This window comes from Hyla sarda, chromosome 13 (genome assembly GCF_029499605.1).
Source record: "Hyla sarda isolate aHylSar1 chromosome 13, aHylSar1.hap1, whole genome shotgun sequence".
NCBI lineage: Eukaryota > Metazoa > Chordata > Amphibia > Anura > Hylidae > Hyla > Hyla sarda.
Window position 1 is genome coordinate 30547779 of NC_079201.1, and position 24885 is coordinate 30572663.

Sequence of the window (24885 nt, forward strand, 5' to 3'; positions counted from 1 at the left end):
AATATTTTTTAATAGAAGTAATTTACTAATCTGTTTAACTTTTGGCATCAGTTGATTGAAAAAAAAATGTCACCAGAGTACCCCTTTAAGTAATACCTTTGTAATACCGGACACCTGATGGGCCCCATTCAGTGGGATCCATCGGGACCCAGCGGTGCCCATTGTGCAAAGGGTCCATTCAGCTTCCTTGTTTGGTGCCCAACCCTAAAAGGGACTAAGCCCAGTGTGAACAAGCCCTAATCACTCACATACCTGAGATATGACTGCAATGCTATCTGGATGCGGTATTTTGTATACTTAATAATAATATGGGTATTTAGTATATTTATGTGTTTGAATACATTGTTATACAATTCATTAGCCTGGACCGAGGCCACCGACCTCCCCGAAATCATCGGGAAAGAACTTTAAAGACGGTCCCTAACTGACCTCAAAGAATAACGTTAACCCAGCAGGGGGCGGGGTTATTCAAATATTCGCTAAGCAGGAATCAGTTACTGCACCGCCCACAGGGCGGAGTTTGAGTCACAGGCGTGGCTTAATTAAAGGTCCCCTTAGGTATTTGTCGGGCGGTTTCTTCGCGGTTCTCTTCTGGTGATCGGTGACCATGGCGCCCTCAGGGTTGGTGCAGATCCTGTCACGGAAGGTTCTCAGTGTTGGGGTGAAGAGGATGTGGATTCGGGGCATACACCGGGGGAGGTAAGGGCACGGAGTGTGGGGCAGAGTGCTCCTTTATTATAACTTCATGCTTTACCTTAGTGTTTACCTATAGTTTGGCACCAGGGTGTGAAGGCTGGTACTGAAGTGCAGGAATGGGGTATGCCCACCTTGTGTATGCCAGTCAGTAATCCCAGATCAGTGGTCTCCATACAGTGGACCTCCAGATGTTGCAAAACTACAACTCCCAGCATTCTGATATGCTGGGAGTTGTAGTTTTGCAATATCTAGAAGTCTGATTGGGCATGATGGGAGTTGTAGTTTTGCAATATCTAGAAGTCTGATTGGGCATGATGGGAGTTGTAGTTTTGCAATATCTAGAAGTCTGATTGGGCATGATGGGAGTTGTAGTTTTGCAATATCTAGAAGTCTGGGCATGATGGGAGTTGTAGTTTTCAACATCTTAAGGTCTGTCAGGGCATGATGGGAGTTGTAGTTTTGCAATATCTAGAAGTCGGTTTGGGCATGATGGGAGATGTAGGTCTGCAACATCTAGAGGTCCATAGTTTGGAGACAGTAATGTTGAGATCAGTGGTCTACAAACTATGGACCTCTAGATGTTGCAGACCTACAACTCCCATCATGCCCAAACCAACTTCTAGATGTTGCAAAACTACAATTCCCAGCATGCCCAGACAGACCTCCAGATGTTGCAAAACTACAACTCCCAGCATGCCCGGACAGACCTCCAGATGTTACAAAACTACAACTCCCAGCATGCCCGGACAGACCTCCAGATGTTGCAAAACTACAACTCCCAGCATGCCCGGACAGACCTCCAGATGTTGCAAAACTACAACTCCTAGCATGACTGTTGGCTGTCCAGGCATACTGGGAGTTGTAGTTTTGCAACATCTAGATCTCCACAGTTTGGAGATACTAATGTTGAGATCAGTGGTCTACAAACTGTGGAGATCTAGATGTTGCCAAACTACAACTCCCAGTATGCCTGGACAGCCAACAGTCATGCTAGGAGTTGTAGTTCTGCAACATTTGGAGGTCTGTCTGGGCATGCTGGGAGTTGTAGTTTTGCAACATTTGGAGGTCTGTCTGGGCATGCTGGGAGTTGTAGTTTTGCAACATTTGGAGGTCTGTCTGGGCAGGCTGGGAGTTGTAGTTTTGCAACAGCTGGAGGCACCCTGGTTGGGAAACCCTGCCTAAGTAGAACAAACTGGAATTACCCTGTGCTTGCCATAGTAATTGCCCACCGGGGAATCCTTCATACGCCCTAGCGAATAGCTTCACATGTCTGATAAGCCGAGGTGGAACAAATAGTTTTCGGCGGTTGCTGAGAAACACTCCGCAGATCTATTTCTATATTGGACAAGGATATGTGCCCACACAACCCTCTGCCAATCGCTGATCCCCGCCTCTGGATCAGATTTCTTGGTAGTAGTATTATTTTTATTATTATTGTTTTTTTAATGTGAAGGGTGTGAACGTGAGCAGGGACTTGCTGCCGGAGTGTTTCTTTTTATTTTTTTTTTATTTTCTTTCTTTTTTTTATTGGGCAGTGGTGTTTTTATGCTGGTACGATAAAAGACAAGCTTGTACGGTGACTTATTTTCTTGGCTCACCTTGACAGGTAATTGCGCTGCTAGTGAGTAGAAGAGTCCAATGAATTTCTGCTCCAGTAGTTTTGTTACCTAAGTGCTTGTGTTTGTTTGTACTAGTAAAACAGTCAAGATACAGTTAAAGCATTTTTTTTTTGTTCTTTAAAACAAATTTTTTCCTATTGGTAAATAAAAATATCTTTTTCTCATGTACTTTATTTAAAAAAAAAAAAAAAAAAAAAAAGTTTTCTGTTTTATGTGGGTTTTAAAAAGCTGCCACTAGGTGCCTCCCTACTTGTCCAGAGCAAATGCCCCCCCCCCCCCCCCTCCCCATCTCTTGCACAGACTTTGGTGGCCTGGCAAAAGTCCAAAAGCAGGAAATGCTGAGGGGGGATGTGTGCAGCCTGAGCCAATCATAGCTCATCTCACACTGAACTGCTCTCCCCTGTATGGCTTCAGATGGTGTCATGCCTGCTGGAGGAACGCCCCTTCCCAGTCTGTGAATCTGACTGAGACTGAGAAGAAAATACAGAGCAATATCAAGGTAGAAAACAAAAAAACTATAAAAATAAAGGCAGGGGGTGAGTGACCTGGGAGGTTTATAAAATTTAAAGGGGTTATCCTGGAAAAAACAGATAGATAGATAGATAGATAGATAGATAGATAGATATATCAACTGGCTCAAGAAAGTTAAACAGATTTGTAAATTACTTCTATTAAAAAATCTTAATCCTTTCAGTACTTATGAGCTGCTGAATTTGAGTTGTTCTTTTCTGTCTAAGTGCTCTCTGATGACACCTGTCTCGGGAACTGTCCAGAGTAGAAGCAAATCCCCATAGCAAACCTCTTCTACTCTTTGCAGTTCCCAAGACAAGCAGAGATGTCAGCAGAGAGCACTATGGCCAGACAGAAAAGAACAACTCAACTTCAGCAGCTGATAATTATTGGAAGGATTAAGATTTTTTTAATAGAAGTAATTTACAAATCTGTTTAATTTTCTGGAGCCAGTTGATATATATATATATATATTTTTTTTCCTGGAATACCCTTTTTAACAAGATCATGACAGATACTCTTTAAAGCAAAAGTTTAGACTGAACTGACTGACTGTTTAGACTGAAGCGGTGAACTTTGTGGCAGTGCTTATTGCTTCCCGGCTGTCTTCACATCACCCATAGACCAGGTGTTGAAAAAAGGCCCGAGGCATCATTCTATCCGACCTGCCACAGACCCCCAACCAGAGTGCTGAGAGAGACCTTCAGGGGTACCGTGGTAGTCCGGAGGGAAACATGGGGACCGAGTGCGCTAGGACACCTACGATGAACACCGGCCTCTAGTGAGCCTGCCTTTGGGCACTAGAGGCTGAAGTATGTCTTCCTATGTGACGTGCACAGTGTGATATACAGGGGGCAAACTACCTGCAGGGGAGTCTACATACTAGAGGTGTTAGAAAAAATCAATTCTGTCAAATATCACGATATTTCATTAGACAATACTAGTATCGTTTCAAAATATGTTCGAATCGATCTTTTATAAACTATATATAAGTAACATTTACTGTATTTCACCGTCTTACTTTTGTGTAACACTTAAACTCCCGACCACTAGTTGGCAGCGCACCGCACAAGAGCCTGTTATTCACCTGCAGTAGAGAAACAACGAGATCCCGCGAGAGTTGTCCTGCGTATGGTCTCCCGCCTGTTTACTCTGTAGTCTCGCGGTAGTTGCTGCAGAGTGAACGGTGCTTCAAACATGGTTGGCAATGAGAAAGAGATACAAGAGGCTCCAGGGATTTACAAAGCGGACATTTGGACTCATTTTGGCTTCTATAATAAACCAGGGAGTAATGACTACGACAAGAGTCACACTGTGGGCAAAATATGTCACGCCAGAATCAAATACTGCAGGAACACGACAATTCTACGTGCCCACATGGCCATGCATCATGGCGACATAGAGGTAAACGCAAAACAAACAGCTACCTCCGCAATATATCGTCTTCGAGACAGAATCGGGATATATCGGGATATATTGTATCGTCATACATGTATCGTGATACATATCGTATCGCCAGAGAATGACTGCATGAATGTTAAAATGGGCATTGGCAGAGAAAACGTTCCCCTCCTCTGCCATAGATAATGATGGAGAACATGAGTCGGATCAGGCAGCTGACCAGGGAGAGAAGAACGCTGCTGCGCTATTTACCAGGTTTTAGCTTGCGGCTGTCAGGACCGGGACCCGGGGGCGATTTAGCTTTGTTCTACCACTGCATTTACCCACAGAAGTACTGTATATTTCTCACTGCAGTTTCCATTCCATGTGGCCTTACCTTAAAGGGGTACTCCAGGGGAAAAAAACATTTTTCAAATCAATTACTTCTATTTAGAAATCTTAATCCTTCTAGCACTTATCAACTGCTGTATACTATAGAGGAAGTTGTATAGTTCTTTCCAGTCTGCTGACACCTCTGTCCATGTCAGGAACTGTTCAGAGCAGGAGTGGTTTGCTATGGGCATTTGCTTCTACTCTGGACAGTTCCTGACATGGACAGAGGTGTCAGCAGAGAGCAGTGTGGTCAGACTGAAAGGAACTCCAATCAGAAATTCAAATTCCTGTTGAGCATACAGCAGCTAAGTACGGGAAGGACTAAGACTTTTAAAAAGTAATTAAAAAAATCAGTTTAAAGGTGTACTCCACTGCTCAGTGTTTGGAACGCTTGAACCGGCGCCGAGAGCTTGTGATATCATAGCACCGCCCCCTCATTACGTCACGCCCCGCCCCCTCAATGCAAGTCTATGGGAGGGGACATGATGGCTGTTACGCCCCCTCCCATAGACTTGCATTGAGAGGGCAGGGCCTGATGTCATGAGGGGTCGGGGCTATGACAACACTAGCTCCCGGCTCCAGCGTTCGGAACAGTTTGTTCCAAACGCTGAGCAGCAGAGTACCCCTATAACTTATTGGCACAGGTTGATTTAAAAAAAAAAAAAAGTTTTCCACTGGAGTACCCCTTTAACAGTGACATACCCTACAATAAGCAATTCACAGGTAGTACTAATGTAGGTTGTTCTTAGAAACCATGGAGAAGACTTTGTCCAAGTTTACCTTTGTTTCCTTTACTACATATTCCTATTTCAGTTATGAATTGCAGCAATAAACATATTTTACCTGTGCTAAAAGTCTTTATTGTAGCTATGTCATGCTTCCCGACGAAAGGTAAACTATATAATAAAGAAGAAAAGCATAAAGGCCGTGTGTTTTTTTGTTTTTTGCCGTGAATGGGCAGAAATGCACATGGTAGTTGGTTGAGGTACCAGGACTCCAGCAAACCACAGTGATTATCCACCAAAGGAAATTTGGAACAGTGGCAAACCTCTTCAAGAGTGACCACCCTCCCAAAACTAACCCAAGAGTGGAACGAAGGCTCCTTCAAAAGTTCACAAAATAACCCACAACACCATCTAAAGAACTGCAGGCTTCACTTGCCTTAGTTAAAGGGGTACTCCGCCCCTAGACACCTTATCCCCTATCCAAAGCAGGGAGATCGCAGACCTCCGGCGTTTGTTTAGAGCGTTGGGTGCTGCGCCGGAGGCTCATGATGTCACGGCCATGCCCCGCTCATGAAGTCATGGTCATGACCCCTCAATGCAAGTCTATGGGAGGGGGGGGGGGTGACGGCAGTCACCCCCCCCCCCTCCCATAGACTTGCATTGAGGGGGCATGGCCATGACATCACAAGCGGGGCATGGCCGTGACGCCATGAGCCTCTGCCCTGCATCGTCAGTCGTCCGGGACAGAGCGAAGTTTTCTCCGTGCATCGGATGTCTAGGGTGCTACAGCCGAGATCGCGGGGGTCCCCTTTGGATAGGGGATAAGATGTCTAGGGGCAGAGTGCCCTTTATGGTCAGTGTTCATGACTTAACTGTAAGAAAAGTACTTGGCAAAAATGGCCAAAACCATCACTGACCATAAACAACATAAAGACTTGTCTCACTATTGCCAAAAAATATCTCGATGATCCCGCAGACTTTTTGGAAATATTTTGTGGACTGACAAAGACAAAAATTGAACATTTTAGAAGGTATACTTCCCATTACACCTGGAGGAAAAGTAACACAGCATTTCAGAAACCGAACATTATACAAACTGGCAAATGTGGTGGTCGTCTGATGGTCTGGGCCGCTTTAGGACCTGGACGACTGGCTGTGGTTGACGGAACCATGAATTCTGTTCTGTAACAAAAGATCTTGAAGGAGAACGGCCAGACATCAGTTTGTGACCTGAATCGCACTTGGGCTCTACAGCAGGACCGTGAAAAACACCAGCATGTCCACATCTGAATGGGTTAAAAAATAAACAAAACAAAGGTTTTTTTTTTTGTACCTACGCTAATCCTACCTGTGCTTGATAAGCAAAACAGGGGCCAGTGGGCAATTACGGCAGCATTCGGTTGACTCACAACTTCCTCCCAGATACCCTCCAGCGTGACTGAGCACACATGCAATGGGAGGAGGGAGGCAAGCTGCAAGCCCCACCTGAGTTGGCTAATATGGGTGCCTGGCCTCACAGGTGCTACCTTAATGCTGCCTGGTAGATATTCAAGGCGCATTAATTTTGGAGTTTACACACCTCCAAGTATAAAATTTAAACAAACAACAAAAAACTTGGTCTCAAATGGCTGGAGGTGCTCAACCCCAAATGCGGTTGTGCATTTATACTGGGGGAGCAGATCCTGCCCTTGTAGTCCGTTGCTAGGGGCGATCCCCAGCATAAAAATGCATACAATGGAGGATGCCTGCAGCGGACTACAAGTGCCACAATAGAATCCTACACCAGATAGACGGTGTGGATGTGTAACAATTAGAATACAATACAGGAATATGGGTGCACTACTGTGGTAGATGTATACAATGAAATTGGCTATCCCTCAACACTGATGTTAAAATTGAGACATTCGCCAGTATATCCTTATATGAAGGACATACCAGAGCCCGCGCACCAACGCCAAGGTTTCTCAAGATGGAACAAAACCAAGAAAACTAGCTTTCCCTTTTACTAAGCCATTTTAAAAATCAGCCCATACAAGATCGAATGTAGTCACACTCTGAGTGAACGTTTATCTGGACCCCGAGCCAAACCACTAATATCACAAAAAAAAAAATATATATATATATTTTTTTTTTTTTTTAAATAAGAGAATCTCCTCAACCTATTTTGGATGGAACTTTGGTATAAACCAAGGTCCACAATACTTGAAAGAGGACACAGGGTATAAGTCCCACTCATGATGTAAAACCTGGGTCCAACCCTGTGGTGCAAGACAGAGACACCCAATGGGTGCCCCCCGACCAACTTGTTTGGGGTGTGGGGCTGGGCAGCATTGACAAATAGGTGAACCATCCCAGTCCGCCCTAGACCTCAAGTTACATATCAAGTTACTCATTTCGAGAGGGCGGAAATTTCCACTCAAAGACCACCCCCTCCCTTCACAGCCGTTAATTCCTTTTTATTTCGTGTACTTAGAATGGATCTGATCTGATATACAGAATATGCAATGGAGTAACAACATACAAAAATAGAATACTTCCGACTTTACAGATGTGGATAAAATTGGTGGTACCCTTCTGTTAAAGACAGAAGACCCCTCAGTGCTCCCTGAAGTAACTGGAAACTGCCAAAAAATAACAATGAATAAATATTTACTGTGAATTAACGGATGAAAATCACTCAATGGTTTTACTTTGTGGTTCAACAGAATAATTCAGAAAAGCAAAATAATGAAACTGGACAAAATGATGGTCCCTGAACTTAAAGGGGTTATCCAGTTTTTCATAACTTTTCACTATTGTGCTGGTGATGGAACGTTATGTCTTAAAGATGTCTTCTCCAGACTGCAGGTATCTTGGCCCACTCCTCATAAGATCCTGCTCCAGCTGTCTCAGGTGTGAAGGTGTCTTCTCCAGACTGCAGGTATCTGGGCTCACGCCTCATAAGATCTTGCTCCAGCTGTCTCAGGTGTGAAGGTGTCTTCTCCAGACTGCAGGTATCTTGGCCCACTCCTCATAAGATATTGTTCCAGCTGTCTCAGGGGTGAAGGTGTCTTCTCCAGACAGCAGGTATCTTGGCCCACTCCTCATAAGATATTGTTCCAGCTGTCTCAGGTGTGAAGGTGTCTTCTACAGACTGCAGGTATCTTGGCCCACTCCTCATAAGATACTGCTCCAGCTGTCTCAGGGGTGAAGGTGTCTTCTCCAGACTGCAGGTATCTTGGCCCACTCCTCATAAGATCCTGCTCCAGCTGTCTCAGGTGTGAAGGTGTCTTCTCCAGACTGCAGGTATCTTGGCCCACTCCTCATAAGATTCTGCTCCAACTGTCTCAGGTGTTAAGGTGTCTTCGCCAGACGGCAGATATCTTGGCCCACTCATCATAAGATCCTGCTCCAGCTGTCTCAGGTGTAAAGGTGTCTTCTCCAGCTGTCTCAGGTGTGAAGATGTCTTCTCCAGACTGCAGGTATCTTGTCCCACTCCTCATAAGATACTGCTCCAGCTGTCTCAGGTGGGAAGGTGTCTTCTCCAGACTGCATGTATCTTGGTCCACTCCTCATAAGATCCTTCTCCAGCTGTCTCAGGTATGAAGGTGTCTTCTTCAGGCTGCAGGTATCTTGGCCCACTCCTCATAAGATCCTGCTCCAGCTGTCTCAGGTGTGAAGGTGTCTTCTCCAGACTGCAGGTATCTTGGCCCATTCTTCATAAGATCCTGCTCCAGGTGTCTCAGGGGTAAATGTCTTCTCCAGACTGCAGGTATCTTGGTCCACTCCTCATAAGATCCTGCTCCAGCTGTCTCAGGTGTGAAGGTGTCTTCTCCAGACTGCAGGTATCTTGGCCCATTCTTCATAAGATCCTGCTCCAGGTGTCTGAGGGGTAAATGTGTCTTCTCCAGCTGTCTCAGGTGTGAAGGTGTCTTCTCCAGCTTTCTCTGGTGTAAAGGTGTCTTCTCCAGATTGCATGCATCAGCTCCTTCCATAGATGTTCAGTAGGATTCAGATCAGTGCTCGTAGACGACAGCTTCAGAATTGTCCATTGTTTTGTTCTTAGCCATTCTTGGGTGTTTTTAGCTGTGTTTTGGATCATTGTCCTGTGTAAAGACCCATGACCTCTGACTAACACCAAGCTTCCTGACACTGGGCAGCACATATCCCCCCAAAATGCCTTGAAAGTCTTAAGATTTCATTGTACCCTGTGCAGACTCAAGACACCCTGAGTGTCTTATGCAGCAAAGCCGCCCTAAAACATAACCAAGCCTCCTCCATGCTTCACAGTAGGTGCACTCTTCTTTTCTTTGTATGCTTCATTTTTCCATCTGTGAACATGGAGCTGATGCTGATGTCCATAGGACGTTCTCCCAGAAGCCTTGTGGCTTGTCCTTTGGACAGATGACACAAAACTATAGCTCCATGTTTACAGACGCAAAAATGAAGCGTACAACATCACCCTTATTTTCATCGTTGTCTCACCGATGTAGACTGATCCGCAGGGACAAATAGTCATGTACACCACATATTCCGAGGTACATGTTTACCTAGCTCTTATGGCAGACCTCTTACCTGTATGTGTTTGTTTTTTTATTTTTATTTTTAAATAAATAATCAGCATTGATAGATTATTTGCCATTGTATATGTTTAAGTAGTTATTATTGTCAGGATCTTTATATTTCTACTTGTTCAGCTCTTTCACCTATACTAAGGCTGCATTCACACGGCCGCCTAGACCCGTCCCGTTCTTCTCCTGTCAAAAAGAAAGGACAATAACGGATGCAAACGGATGTTATGTTTGGATCCATTATTGTTCAGTTAATAAACCCCCAAACCCCCCCCCCCCAAATTTTTTTTTTGTTCTGAGCATGCTCAGAAGTAAAAACGGATCAAAAAACTGATTGAAAAAACGGATGCAATTGGATGATATTAAAGGGGTACTCCAAAGGATAGGGGATAAGATGTCAGATCGCCAGGGTCCCGCTGCTGGGGACCCCGGGGTCTACCATGAAGCACCCATCTTTAGCGGCTTCCGGAACCGCTGGAGGTCCTCAGGCTGAGTCCATCTCGACCACGAGGACGGAGCATAGTGGCGCCACGGCTCCGCCCCCGTGTCACGTCATGCTCCGCCCCCTCAATGCAAGTCTATTGGAGGGGCGTGACAGCTGTCACGCCCCCTCCCATAGGCTTGCATTGAGGGGGTGGATCATGACGTCACACAGGGGCGGAGCCGTGACATCACTATGCTCCGTCCCTGTGATCGCCAGTAATCAGGCCCAGAGCGAACACGCTCCGGGGACTGATTCTAACGGGGTCTTGCTGAGGGTGCATTCACACCACGTTTCTGCAGTACAGTTCCCGTATCAGGTTTCAGATGAAAAACGGATTCCTCAAAACCTGACTAAACTGTATCAAAACGGGTGTACAAATTTCAACCCGTATACGCTTTAAAAAATGACATCCGGTTGCATCTGTTTTTTAAGAAAAGACGTATACGTTTTTAACTTTTCACTCCATTATGAATAAAGTTTCACTTGTTTCATTGAAATTCCAAGAAAAAAACTGTGCAAAGTCAAAAACCGCATGGTGCAAACCGGATGGAATCGTACGCACATACGGCTCTGTACGGTTCCCATTGACTCCCATGTTAAGAAAAAAACGTTTACGGTTTAATACAGTTTTTCACCCGGACCAAAAAACGTGGTAGACTACGGTTTTGGGTACGGGTAAAAAAAAAAACGGACAAAACCTTCAAAGACGCAAAATGGACTAAACAGGATGATGCGTTTGACATACGGTTTACAATGTTAAATCAATGCATACGGTTTTCTATATGGTTCCGTACATTTTTTATTTTTTTTACTTGAAACCATATACGGGAACTGTATAGCAAAAACGTGGTGTGCATGCACTTTTTTCTGTTCATGTGATTGGCGGGGGTCCCAGTGGTCAGAACGCCCACTCCCCCCCCCCCCCCCCACTGGTCAGCTTGTTATCTGTAATATAGTTGTAATCAATTGAAATGTATTAGAGAGTCCAAATTACTATTCGCATTCTTACCCCTGTGACACTCGCACTATGTATCTAACATTTCTGGAATATATCAGTTGCTGTTGGGTGTCCCTTTTAATGTGGCCATGACGTAAGAATAAGCGGAGGCTGCAAACTAATCCGGGAACCTAAAAATACCCTTTCACATTTCCCAGAATCGCACTGATATCATTATGCCGGCCCCCAGCAGTGACATATTAATGTCTGATTACAAACAACTTTACATAAACTAATAGTACAAGCGAAGGCAAGAACGATTTTCATATATCTTTATATAAAGAAAAATATGTCTTTCTTCACTTAGCAGATCCCTTTAACGAACTCCCTTATTTACCTGATTTGGCGGCTTTAGGATCGCTCAAAAATGTGCCGTCTCCATAGACTGCAATGGCATTTCCAACAGGTTTAAAGGGGTACTCCAGTGGCAAAAATTGTTTTTTTTAAATCAACTGGTGCCAGAAAGTTAAACTGATTTGTACATTATTTCTATTAAAAAATCTTAATCCTTCCAGTACTTCTAATATCAGCTGCTGTTATGCTCCACAGGAAGTTCTTTTCTTTTTGAATTTCTTTTCTGTCTGACCACAGTGCTCTCTGCTGACACCTCTGTCCAGTTTAGGAACTGTCCACAGCAGGAGAAAATCCCCATAGCAAACCTTTCCTGCTCTGGACAGTTCCTGACATGGACAGAGGTGTCGGGTGAGAGCACTGTGGTAAGACAGAAAAGAAATTTTAAAAAATGAACTTCCTCTGGAGCAGCTGATAAGTACTGGAAGGATTAAGATTATTAAATAGAAGTAATTTACAAATCTGTTTCACTTTCTTGCACCCTTTTAATGTTTCTCCAGATTTGGGCAATGGGAAACATCTGCCGCAGAAATTCTGCCATGTGCACAGTGCATCAGAGTCCCATTAAAATCAAGAGGACTCTGCTGCAGAGGGATTTTTGAGCGGAATATTCTTTCAGCTCAAAAATTCTGTTGTGTGAATATAGCCTTAAAGGGGTACTCCCCTGGAACATTTTTTTTTTTATCAACTGGTGCCAGAAAGTTATACAGATTTGTAAATTACTTCTATTTTAAAAATCTTAATCCTTCCAGTACTTATCAGCTTCTATTTGCTCCACAGGAAGTTCTTTTCTTTTTGAATTTCCTTTCTGTCTGACCACAGTGCTCTCTGCTGACACCTTGTCCATTTTAGGAACTGTCTGGAGCAGGATAAGTTTGCTATGGGGATTTGCTCCTACTCTGGACAGTTCCTAAAATGAACAGAGATGTCAGCAGAGAGCACTGTGGTCAGACAGAAAGGAAATTCAAAAAGAAAACTTTCTGTGGAGCAAATAGAAGCTGATAGGTACTGGAAGGATAAAGATTTTTTTATGCTGGCTGCTGCGCTGAAAATGATGAAGTCTGGCAGGACCAGGCTTTATCAATCAAGTGCAGAGAACACAGATCAATATGGTTCTGTTAAACCACATTGATCTATATGAGGAATCTAATGATTCCTCCAAAGACTAAAAGTGTTAAAAAATAAAAAAAATAAAAACATTAAAATAAAAAAGTTAATAAAAAGTAAAAAAAATAAAAAACACCCATTAACCCCTTCCTTATTAAAAGTTTAAATCAACCCCCGTTTCCCAAATTCCATATAAAAAATATGTAACCATAATAAAAATAAACATATGTGGTATCGCCGCGTGCATAAATGTCCGAGCTATAAAAATATATCGTTAATTAAACCGCACGGTCAATGGCGTACGCGCATAAAAATTCCAAAGTCCAAAATAGTGCATTTTTGGTCACTTTTTTATATCATGAAAAAAATGAATAAAAAGCGATCAAAAAGTTCGATCAATACAAAAATGATACCGCTAAAAACTTGAGATCACGTTGCTAAAAATGAGCCCTCATACTGCTCCGTACAAGTACAAATAAAAAAAGTTATAGGGGTCAGAAGATGACAATTTCAAACTTATTAATTTTCCTGCATGTAGTTATGATTTTTTAAGAAGACAAAATCAAACCTATATAAGTAGAATATCATTTTAATCGTATGGACCTACAAAATAAAGAGAAGGTGTCATTTTTACCGAAATATGCACTGCGTAGAAACGGAAGCCCCCAAAAGTTACAAAATTGTATTTTTTCTTCAATTTTGTCGCACAATGATGATTTATTTTTTTTGGTTTCACCTTAGATTTTTGGGTAAAGTGACTGATGTCATTACAAAGTAGAATTGGTGGCGCAAAAAATAAGCCATCATATGGATTCTTAGGTACAAAATTGGAAGGGTTACCTTAAAATGTAAGGAGGTAAAAAGGAAAGTGAAAAAGTGCTCGGTCCTTAAGGGGTTAACTGTGTTAAAGGGGTACTCCGCTGCTCAGCGTTTGGAATAAACTGTTCCGAACGCTGAAGCCGGCGCCGGGAGCTCGTGACGTCATAGCCCCGCCACCTTGTGACGTCACGTCCCGCCCCCTCAATGCAAGTCTATGGGAGGGGGCGTGACAGCCATCACGCCCCCTCCCATAGACTTGCATTGAGGGGGAGGGGCTATGACATTGGTAGCTCCAGCGTTCGGAATAGTTTGTTCCAAACGCTGAGCAGCGGAGTACCCCTTTAAGTTTCTGTACCTTACTAAAATAAAATAGTGTCGCCAGGGTCCATTGGCAATGACTACATATTCACTCCATGTCACAGAAAGGACCCCCAGTACAACATCAGCACAGGCTCTCACTATCTCTGCTTCCTGGACTCTTGTACATTCCACATATGAGAGATGCCTGGGCACAAACTTCATATAAAAACTGTTGTCCTATTTTGTACAAATGTCTTTATTAAAAATTATGTACCGATTAACGCTCTACTATTTATTTCACAGCCGTTTGCTAAGAGAAACTCCTCCTCCGAGACCTGTCACTTCCACTAGTTATGTCCATGGAATTAGTGATGTCCCGCTTACCAGCAGGACTATGCAGCAGTGTCTGATGGACACAGCCCAGCGCATACCAGATGAAGAGGCTATTGTGGTGGTTCATTCCGCCACACGGAAAACCTTCAGCCAGCTAAGTAAAGATGTATGTGAAGGGTTAAAGTAATGTAAGAAGCTACGATGGTGTATGAGACTGGATCAGTTTTGTGTGGGTGGCAACTGGGCATGAACTCTTTATCTAGACCAGCTAGGATTTTGAAATGACAAGTGGGGTGTGGAGGGACCTCTTCTGTTTTTTGTGCTGAGGTCTCTACTGTATATAAAACCAGCTGTCGTAATAAAGGTTTCCATCTGTAATGTAGCCATTTAAACTTTACTGCATTAGGAACACCTACTCAAAAACAGGTTGGTCCACCTCTTTGGGCCATCACCACTTGTAGTTGTTAGAGGGGTACTCCGCCCCTAGACATCTTGTCCCCTATCAAAAGGATAGGGGATAAGATGTCGGATTGTGGGGGTCCTGCCGATAGGGGACCCCGCAGTCTCCCTGCTGCACCAGGCGTGCGTTTAGAGCGTCGGGTGTAGCACCGGAGGCTCGTGACGTCACGGTCACGCCCCGCTCGGGATGTTATGGCCACACTCCCTCTCATAAACTTGCATTGAGGGGGCACGGCCATGAGCGGGGTGTGACTGTGACATCACAAGCCTTTGCCCCGCATCGCCAGTCATCCGGCACGGAGAAAGGTTTGCTCTGTGTATTGGGTGTCTAGGGTGCCGCAGCCAAGATCGCAGGGGTCCCCAGCGCAGGGGTCCCCAGGTATCCTTTGGTTAGGGGATAAGATGTCTAGGGGCGGAGTACCCCTTTAAGGAACATATTCCAGGAGGTGGTGAATAACTTCCGTGAACTCAGCCCATATCTGCTGCAGCAGCTCCATCAGTTGGTGCACATTTTTGGGAGGAGTGAGAGCACATCATTCAGCCTGTTTCAGAGTATCCCAAACCTGTTCAGTAGGGTTAGAGGGGTACTCAGCGTTTGGAACGCCTGGAGCTCGTGACATCATAGCCCCACCTCCTTGTGATGTTACGCCCCACCCCCTCAATGCAAGTCTATGGGAGAGGGCGTGATGGCTGTCACGCCCTTCTCCCATTGACTTGAATTGAGGGGTTGGACCGTGACGTAATGAGGGGGCGGGGCTATTCAATCACGAGCTCCCGGCTTAGCGTTCAGAACAGTTTGTTCCAAACGCTGAGCAGCAGAGTACCCCTTTAAGTTTGGGGGCAAAGGCAGCATGGAGAATGTATTCTGTTCCCCCAACTACCCCTCTAGTTATCTGAGTCTGATATCAGGGATCATTGTCCTGTTATAACATGGCACTGTGATTAGGAAGGACTTCCTGAAGATAGTGCTGAGGGTCATCTAACATGTCCTTAAAGTCTTGTTCAAGAATTGTAGCATGATGACGAACAGTCATGGGGATTGCAAAAAAAAAGTGTTTCTGACCTGTTGAACCTCAATGATGCACCCAGAGGATACGGCTTTATTGTGTATACACCAGATGTAAACTCATTCGGTCGTAGGGTTCAACAGGAAATGGAACGTAACACTCCACATGACGTTCAGTAGCCTTCAGTTCAGTTTGGGACAGCACAATCTGCCAAGTATTTTAGTAATGTCCCACGTGAAGAATCTTACAGCATGCTGGAGAGAAGCATTTCAGGCTCACACAGGGTTAAGTGGAAAAGAATTCTCTGCTCTATTGGCCGTGTCAGGTATATATATATGTATATATATATATATATATATATATATATATATATATATATATATATATATATAGTGTGTGTGTGTATATGTATGTGTGTGTGTGTAATGTGTGTGTGTGTATATATAGATATATATGTATATGTGTGTATATATGTGTGTGTGTGTATATATAGATATGTGTGTATATATGTGTGTATGTGTGTGTGTGTATATATGTGTGTGTATATGTATGTGTGTGTATATATATATATGTGTGTGTGTGTGTGTATATATAGATATATATAGTGTGTGTATATATGTGTGTGTGTGTGTGTATATATATATATATACTTTTATTGTGAAGCTATCCACATACAGATGGATGATATGGATGCTGCATGAATACATGAATTATCGTATTAGATATGACTCTCTTGACAAAGAAACGTTTTTTAATGTGGAAATCTCTCCCTCGCCCTCAATGGACCTCTGCCTTCAGTTTTGTACCATAACAAGACAAAGTTATCTATTAAACATCCATTAAAGGGGCACTCCGCTGCTCAGCGTTTGGAACAAACTGTTCCGAACGCTGGAGCCAGTGCCGGGAGCTTGTGACGTGCCCCCTCCCATAGACTTGCATTGAGGGGGTGGGGTGTATTGTCATGAGGGGGCGGGGCTATGATGTCACAAGCACTCGGCTCCAGAGTTCGGAACAGTTTGTTCAACGCTGAGCAGCGGAGTACTCCTTTAACTCTTACATGCTCTAACAATACTCCCCTAGCGTTATTATCATGGTTGTAAATAATGTCATTACCTTATCTACAAACTGCAAACTTCAATTTACATGTTTTTTAAGGAGGATAAAATGGTTTCTTATTTAAACACAGTGATACCTATTTTAACACACCCCTCTTGGTCTTAAAGGGGTACTCCGGTGGAAACTTTTTTTTTTTTTTAAATCAACTGGTGCCAGAAAGTTAAACAGATTTGTAAATTACTTCTATTAAAAAATCTTTACCCTTCCAGTACTTTTTAGCAGCTGTATGCTATAGAGGAAATTCTTTTCTTTTTGAATTTCTTTTTAGTGCTCTCTGCTGACACCTAATGCCAGTATCAGGAATTGTCAAGAGCAGGAGGAAATCCCCATAGCAAACCTATGCTTCTCATTTACAAATCTGAGAAGAAAAGTGCAGAAGCCAGCGTATGATAAACTTCACCTTTTATTCTATTCCAAGATAAAACTTGATCATGCATCTGATGAAATGTCACATGACCTGAAACGCGTCATGTTGCTTATCCAGGAGGTTTTATCGTTTGTGATTTGAGACGTCTTCATGTTGACGTTTTATGTTGGAATATAATAAAAGGTGAAGTTTATCATACTGCTGGCTTCTGCACTTTTCTTCTCAAGTTGGAGGCTTCAATTTGCCGTGTGGAGTATTGGGTGAGCTGACGTTTGTTGTATCCATACATGAACTAATTTACAAATCTGTTTAACTTTCTGGCACCAGTTCATAAAAAAAAAAATAATAATAATAATACGTTTTCCACCCAAGTACCCCTTTAAAGGGGTACTCTGGTGAAAACCTTTTTTCTTTTAAATCAACTGGTGGCAGAAAGTTAAACATATTTGTAAATTACTTCTATTAAAAAAGCTTAATCCTTCCTGTACTTATTAGCTGCTGAATACTACAGAGGAAATTCTTTTCATTTTGGAATGCTCTTTGATGACATCACGAGCACAGTTCTCTCTGCTGACGTTATTATAATAATAATATCGCTTTATTTATTGATGTCCTTAGTGGGATTTGAACCCAAGTCCCCAGCACTGCAAGGCAGCAGTGCTAACCACTGAGCCACCATGCTGCCCTTAGCATACATCTGCTATGCATGGTTACTAAAATGAACAGAGATGTCAGCAGAGAACACTGTGCTCGTGATGTCATCAGTGTTCTAAAAAGAAAGGAATTTCCTCTGTAGCATTCAGCAACTAATAAGTACTGGAAGGATTAAGATTTTTTAATAGAAGTAATTTACAAATATGTTTAACTTTCTGCCACCAGTTTATTTAAAAGAAAAAAGGTTTTCACCGGAGTACCCCTTTAAGCTATTGAGCCCCTTGGTACACTTATGGCTATAGTGGAGATATGTCTGACTTGCCCACTATTCTACTGCTGGATCAATTGGTCCACTGTGGTACCTTGGTGCTGAGACACCAAATGTGCCACCTGATGCTTGCCTCTTGGATCCACCACACGTGGCTTGCTGTTGTGTGATCTCTGTTGGATGTCTGTCCATGGATCATAAAGTCTTGGCACACAATATAGTGAAAAGCAAGAACAATCCAGCGTTTAGTCGGAGGCCCGTATTAAATCTTAGATTATTAGAAATCCATTAAAACGTTACAGCAGATGTCATAGTTCTGATGCATTTCAGGGGGTTAGCCTCTAATCATAAGCCCTTTAAGAAAATCCACCCGTCTAATACCATAAAAATGGCTACCTCGAGATAGAAAATGGGCCAATAAATTAGAATCATACATGTATTATTCAGGAAGAAGCGGGGCATATATTAACCCCTAAGAACAGTGTGGACTGGTCTAATGGATCATTTATGAAAAAACATTACATTATATAGATTCCCAAGCAACAGACTAAACTGTATTAAAGTTTTCTTCCTGATAAACACACAGGATTAAAGTTATCAAAAAAGATCGATCTACACATACAGTGGGGCAAAAAAGTATTTAGTCAGCCACCAATTGTGCAAGTTCTCCCACTTAAAAAGATGAGAGGCCTGTAATTTTCATCATAGGTATACCTCAACTATGAGAGACATAATAAGAAAAAAAATCCATAATATCACATTGTCTGATTTTTAAAATATGGTGGAAAATAAGTATTTGGTCAATAACAAAAATTGACCTCAATACTTTGTTATATACCCTTTGTTGGCAATGATAGAGGTCAAACATTTTCTGTAAGTCTTCACAAGGTTTTCACAAACTGTTGCTGGTATTTTGGCCCATTCCTCCATGCAGATCTCCTCTAGAGCAGTGATGTTTTGGGGCTGTCGCTGGGCAACACAGACTTTCAACTCCCTCCAAAGGTTTTCTACAGGGTTGAGATCCGGAGACTGGCTAGGCCACTCCAGGACCTTGAAATGCTTTTTACAAAGCCACTCCTTTGTTGCCCAGGCAGCGTGTTTGGGATCATTGTCATGCTGGAAGAACCAGCCACGTTTCATCTTCAATGCCCTTGCTGATGGAAGGAGGTTTTCACTCAAAATCTAGCGATACATGGCCCCATTCATTCTTTCCTTTACACGGATCAGTACTCCTGGTCCCTTAGCAAAAAAACAGCCCCAAAGCATGATGTTTCCACCCCCTTGCTTCACAGTAGCTATGGTGTTCTTTGGATGCAACTCAGCATTCTTTCTCCTTCAAACACGACGAGCGGAGTTTTTGTCAAACGTGGCTGGGTCTTTCAGCATGACAATGATCCCAAACACACCACCCGGACAACTAAGGAGTGGCTTTGTAAGAAGCATTTCAATCAAGGTCCAGGAGTGGCCTAGCCAGTCTCCAGATCTCAACCCCATATAAAACCTTTGGAGGGAGTTCAAAGTCTGTGTTGCCCAGCGATAGCCCCAAAACATCACTGCTCTAGAGGAGATCTGCATGGAGGAATGGGCCAAAATACCAGCAACAGTGTGTGAAAACCTTGTGAAGACTTCTAGAAAACGTTTGACCTCTGTCATTGCCAACAAATTGTATATAACAAAGTATTGAGATGAACTTTTGTTATTGACCAAATACTTATTTTCCACCACAATTTGCAAATAAATTCTTTAAAAATCAGACAATGTGATTTTATGGATTTTTTTCTCATTATGTCTCTCATAGTTGAGATATACCTATGATGAAAATTACAGGCCTCTCATCTTTTTAAGTGGGAGAACTTGCACAATTGGTGGCTGACTAAATACTTTTTTGCCCCACTGTAAGCATTATACAACTTTTCTATGTGTGCTTAGAGGGGGTATATAAGGGGCTTTAAACAATGTAATTTATGGCTTGTGACTACGGGGTAATCTCCAAAATGCGTAAAGCAAGTATTCTTGTATGAAGTCTGCTGCAGCTTTTTAATGGATTTCTAATAAAGGAAGATTTTATACAGAATTACCGACTAAACGCTGGATTGTTCCTGATTTGTCTTGTGCTTTTACTCTTTGCACCTGTGAGTGCTTAGTGCGGTTTGGAAGGAGGCTTCGGCCTACTTGACACTGACGAATTTCGGAGCAGAATTCCATTTTGAAATTCTGCTCAGAAATGGAGTCCCATTGTTGGCAATAAGATTCCGCTGCACAGTGCACACTGCAGAGTTTTTGGGGCAGACTTTTCACCTGGAAAATACCCTCAAAAATATTTTGCCAAAAAATGTAACTCGTTCAGTGTTCTTACAGATATCCACTCCGCAGACATTGGGGGCAATGTTTGTGCGTTTCTAGACCCGACCAGTTCAGTTGGTGCTGCCCACACTCCGAATATCTGGTCGGATTTTGTCCTAGAGTTGGGCGGTATACTGGTTCATACCGAATACCGGTGTGTTTTTGTCTTACGATATGAATTTTCACATACCGCAATACCGTTTCCATAGCAACCACTTCCAATGTGTGATGGCGTAGAGAAACGACCGGCCGCACAGCTTCTAAGTATAGTCCGAGATGCACTAAACTGACTGTGAGGAGATGGGAGGGGACAACAACTCCCGGCGGGCACATGACTTCCGGGCAGGTGCGGAAAACTCGACCATAACTGTGGAGACATGGAGGAGGATTACCGGGTGGCCTGACCATGACCCTGGGTACCATGGTGAGGACCCCCGACCACCGGGAAACTCGAGCAGAACTATGCAGACATGGAGGAGAGTTATCGGGCGTCCTGACCAAGACCCCGAGTACCATAGTGAGGACCCCCGACCACTGGGAAACTCGAGCAGAACTACGGAGACATGGAGGAGAGTTATCGGGCGTCCTGATCAAGACCCTGGGTACCATGGTGAGGACCCCCGACCACTGGGAAACTCGAGCAGAACTATGGAGACATGGAGGAGAGTTACAGGGTGACCTGACAGAGACCCCGAGTACCATGGTGAGGACCCCCGACCACCGGGAAACTTGAGCAGAACTACAGAGACATGGAGGAGAGTTATCGGGCGTCCTGACCAAGACCCCGAGTACCATGGTGAGGACCCCCGACCACTGGGAAACTCGAGCAGAACTACGGAGACATGGAGGAGAGTTACCAGCAGTCCTGACCAAGACCCCGAGTATCATGGTGAGGACACCTGTAACTATACTGAGGAACCCCCCCCCCCCCCCCCCGACCACAAATACCGTTAAATAACGTGAAACTGCAATAATTTAGAAAAATACCGTGATATACATTTTTGGTCACACCGCCCAGCTCTATTTTGTCCCACTGAAAATTTTTAAATGTGAACCTGTCCTTACAGCAACGAGAGCTAATACTATCCTGTTTGGGAACTCTTCATACAGTGTTTTGGGGGCAGCCAACATGTGTCTGTTTTAGAAAAACTGGCACCACACATCGAGCCCCAACGGTATGCCTCCAGCCAAAGACCCTCAACTTACCACCTTGGCACATGAGAGGTCAACACATTATATTAGAGAAAATTGGGACACGGTCACCGCGTGTTATTGGGCACAAGATGTCAGGTGATCGTTTGGCCTAGTTATAAGTTCACTACGCTGCACCAGAACAAGTTGTCATTCTGCCAACAGAGGATTTGGAATCCATCCAGTCTTCTGTTTTGGCAGGTGGCTTATTCTTGTGTAAACTTCACTTAGAGAAATGCTAAAGCAGAAGGATTGCAGCTTATAAAACTAGAGCTTATAACCAGCAGCTGTCATTGCTTTTATCATTTACTACTGTGTGTGGAAGTTTTTTGAGTTTTTCAGAGATATGTGAGATGAAGCAATGATAATGGCCCGCCGGTCTCACCTACCCGATAGAACGGCGGAATATATATATATCTCCATTGCTCTCTATTTATTCTCCTATCACTTATGAACCTCTGCAGCTAAATTTGAGCCAGCCGGGTTAATAACTTACTTGCCCGTCAAGTTGTAGTAGTGGATGAAGCATTAAAGGGGTATTCCAGGAAAACAAAAACATTTTCTTCCATATATCAACTGGCTCTGGAAAGTTAAACAGATTTGTCAATTACTTCTATTAATTTTTTTTTTAATCCTTCCCATAGTTATCAGCTTCTGAAGTTGAGTTGTTCTTTTCTGTCTGACAAAAGTGCTCTCTGCTGACACCTCTGTTTGTCTCAGGAATTGTCCGGAGTAGGAGCAAATCCCCATAGCAAACCTCTGCTTAGGACAGTTCCTGAGACAAGCAGAGGTGTCAGCAGAGAGCACTGTTGTCAGAAAAAAAATTACAATTTAAATTCTGCAGCTGATAAGTACTGGAAGGATTTAGATTTTTTTACTAGAAGTAATTTACAAATCTGTTTAACTTTCTGGAGCCAGTTGATATAAAAGAGAAAGAAAGAAATTTTTTTTTTCCTGGAATGCCCCTTTAAAGTACCAGTACGTCCTGAGCCCGCTCCCGGTGTTAAAAACAGGGTCACGTCGTGACGCCGCATCACACCGGGTCGGTCCCGGCTGCTAATCATAGCCGGGACCCTGGGCTAACAGCGCACAGCACCGATCGTTGTGCCGCGCGCTGTTAACCCTTCAGGCGATTAAAGTTGACCGCCGCGTCTGAAAACAAAAGTAAACGCTTCCCGGCAGCTCAGTCGGGCTGATTTTATCGCGATGTTCCGATCAGCTGGGACACAGGCGGAGGTCTCCTTACCTGTGTCCGTGGCGTCCAATCGGGGTTTGATTGCTCCAAGCCCCAAAGTGCCAATATTTTGTGTGGCCACCATTATTTTCCATCACAGCCTTAAAGGGGTACTCCGCTGCTCAATGTTTGGAACAAACTGTTCCGACCGCTGGAGCCGACACCGGGAGCTTGTGACGTCATAGCCCCGCCTCCCTCATGATGTCATGTCCTGCCCCCTCAATGCAAGTCTATGGGAGGGGGCGTGACAGTCGTCACGCCCCCTCCCATAGACTTGCATTGAGGGGGCAGGGCATGATATCATGAAGGGCGGGGCTATGACATCACAAGCTACCGGCTCCAGCGTTCGGAACAGTTTGTTCCAAACTATGAGCAGCAAAGTACCCCTTTAAAGGGCTCAGTGGGTTAGGAGTTAAATTGTACTTTTACTTTGGTGCATATGACCAAACCTTCCGGCCACCTTTTTGTCTTTTTTTGGCATCTCTCAGTCAGGAAAATGTTTTAATGCTTTAGTGTACTGTTTAGAACGGTGTTTCCCAACCATTGTGCCTTCAGCTGTTACAAAACTCCCAGCATGCCCGGACAGCCAAAAGTCTCTATTGTTTATAATGCCTACCAAAACCTCTAAATACAGGGGTAAGATGGCATCAAAATTGCTGATAATAAATGCACTAGACACGACACTGACTCCTTTCTCTCCTCAGGTAGAGACCCTTGCTGCTGGGCTCTTAGCTCTTGGCCTGAAGAAAGGAGAACGCGTGGGAATGTGGGGGCCAAATTCTTATGAATGGGTCCTTATGCAGTATGCAACCGCTCAAGCCGGACTTATTCTGGTATGATAAAGATGTGTTTTGTTACCCCTAGTAGAACTTATGAATATGTGTAATAATTGACTATTTTGCTAAATGCTGTGCTGATTCATTACTTAAAGGGGTACTGGTGCCAGAAAGTTAAATAGATTTGTAAATGACTTCTATTTAAAAATCTTAATCCTTCCAGTACTTATCAGCTGCTGTATACTACAGAGGAAGTTCTTTTTCTTTTTGAATTTCCTTTATGTCTGACCACAGTGCTCTCTGCTCCTACTTTGGGCAGTTCCTAAAATGGACAGAGGTGTCAGCAGAGAGCACTGTGGTTGGGAGAAAGGAAATTCAAACAAGAAAATAACTTCCTGTGAAGCATACAGCAGCTGAAAAGTACTGGAAGTAATTTACAAATCTGTTTAACTTTCTAGCACCAGTTGATTAAAAAAAAATGTTTTCCAGTGGAGTACCCCTTTAATAACGTTCTCCATGGGCTAGACTTTTTTATTCTTCTATATGTTACTCACTAAATTGTGAGGATGCTTTACATGTTGCTAGCGTCTGTATTTGGCTCACAAATCCCTCTGTTCTGCTGCTCACACATACTGGCTCCAGAAAGTTAAACAGATTTTGTAAATTACTTCTATTAAAAAAATCTTAATCCTTTCAGTACTTATGAGCTGCTGAAGTTGAGTTGTTCTTTTCTGTTAAAGGGGTATTCCAGGCAAAACCTTTTTTTATATATATCAACTGGCTCCGGAAAGTTAAACAGATTTGTAAATTACTTCTATTAAAAAATCTTAATCCTTCCAATAGTTATTAGCTTCTGAAGTTTTCTGTCTAACTGCTCAATGATGATGTCACGTCCCGGGAGCTGTGCATGATGGGAAAATATCCCCATAGGAACTGCACAGCTCCCGGGACGCGAGTCATCAGAGAGCAGTTAGACAGAAAACAACAACTCAACTTCAGAAGCGAATAACTATTGGAAGGATTAAGATTTTTTTATAGAAGTAATTTATAAATCTGTTTAACTTTCCGGAGCCAGTTGATATATAAAAAAAAAGTTTTGGCTTGGAATACCCCTTTAAGGGCTCTCTGATGACACCTGTCTCGGGAACTGTCCAGAGTAGAAGCAAATCCCCATTGAAAACCTCTTCTACTCTTTTGCAGTTCCCG

The 24885-nt window shown here is 43.4% G+C and overlaps 1 protein-coding gene across 3 annotated transcripts in view; it reads left to right on the forward strand.

Annotated features, from left to right (window-relative positions):
* The first annotated feature begins 542 nt into the window (after positions 1-542).
* Positions 543-24885, forward strand: part of ACSF2 (acyl-CoA synthetase family member 2) — a 74086-nt gene continuing 49743 nt past the window's right edge. For 2 of the 3 annotated variants that reach the window (XM_056549422.1, XM_056549420.1), the window contains exons 1-3: positions 543-699; positions 14235-14430; positions 23608-23736. In XM_056549422.1, the coding sequence (XP_056405397.1) occupies positions 608-699; positions 14235-14430; positions 23608-23736 (417 nt within the window). In that variant the 5' untranslated portion in view covers positions 543-607. Of the gene's footprint in view, positions 700-14234; positions 14431-23607; positions 23737-24885 lie in introns of those variants that run through there. The other variant, XM_056549423.1, reaches the window with a different exon arrangement.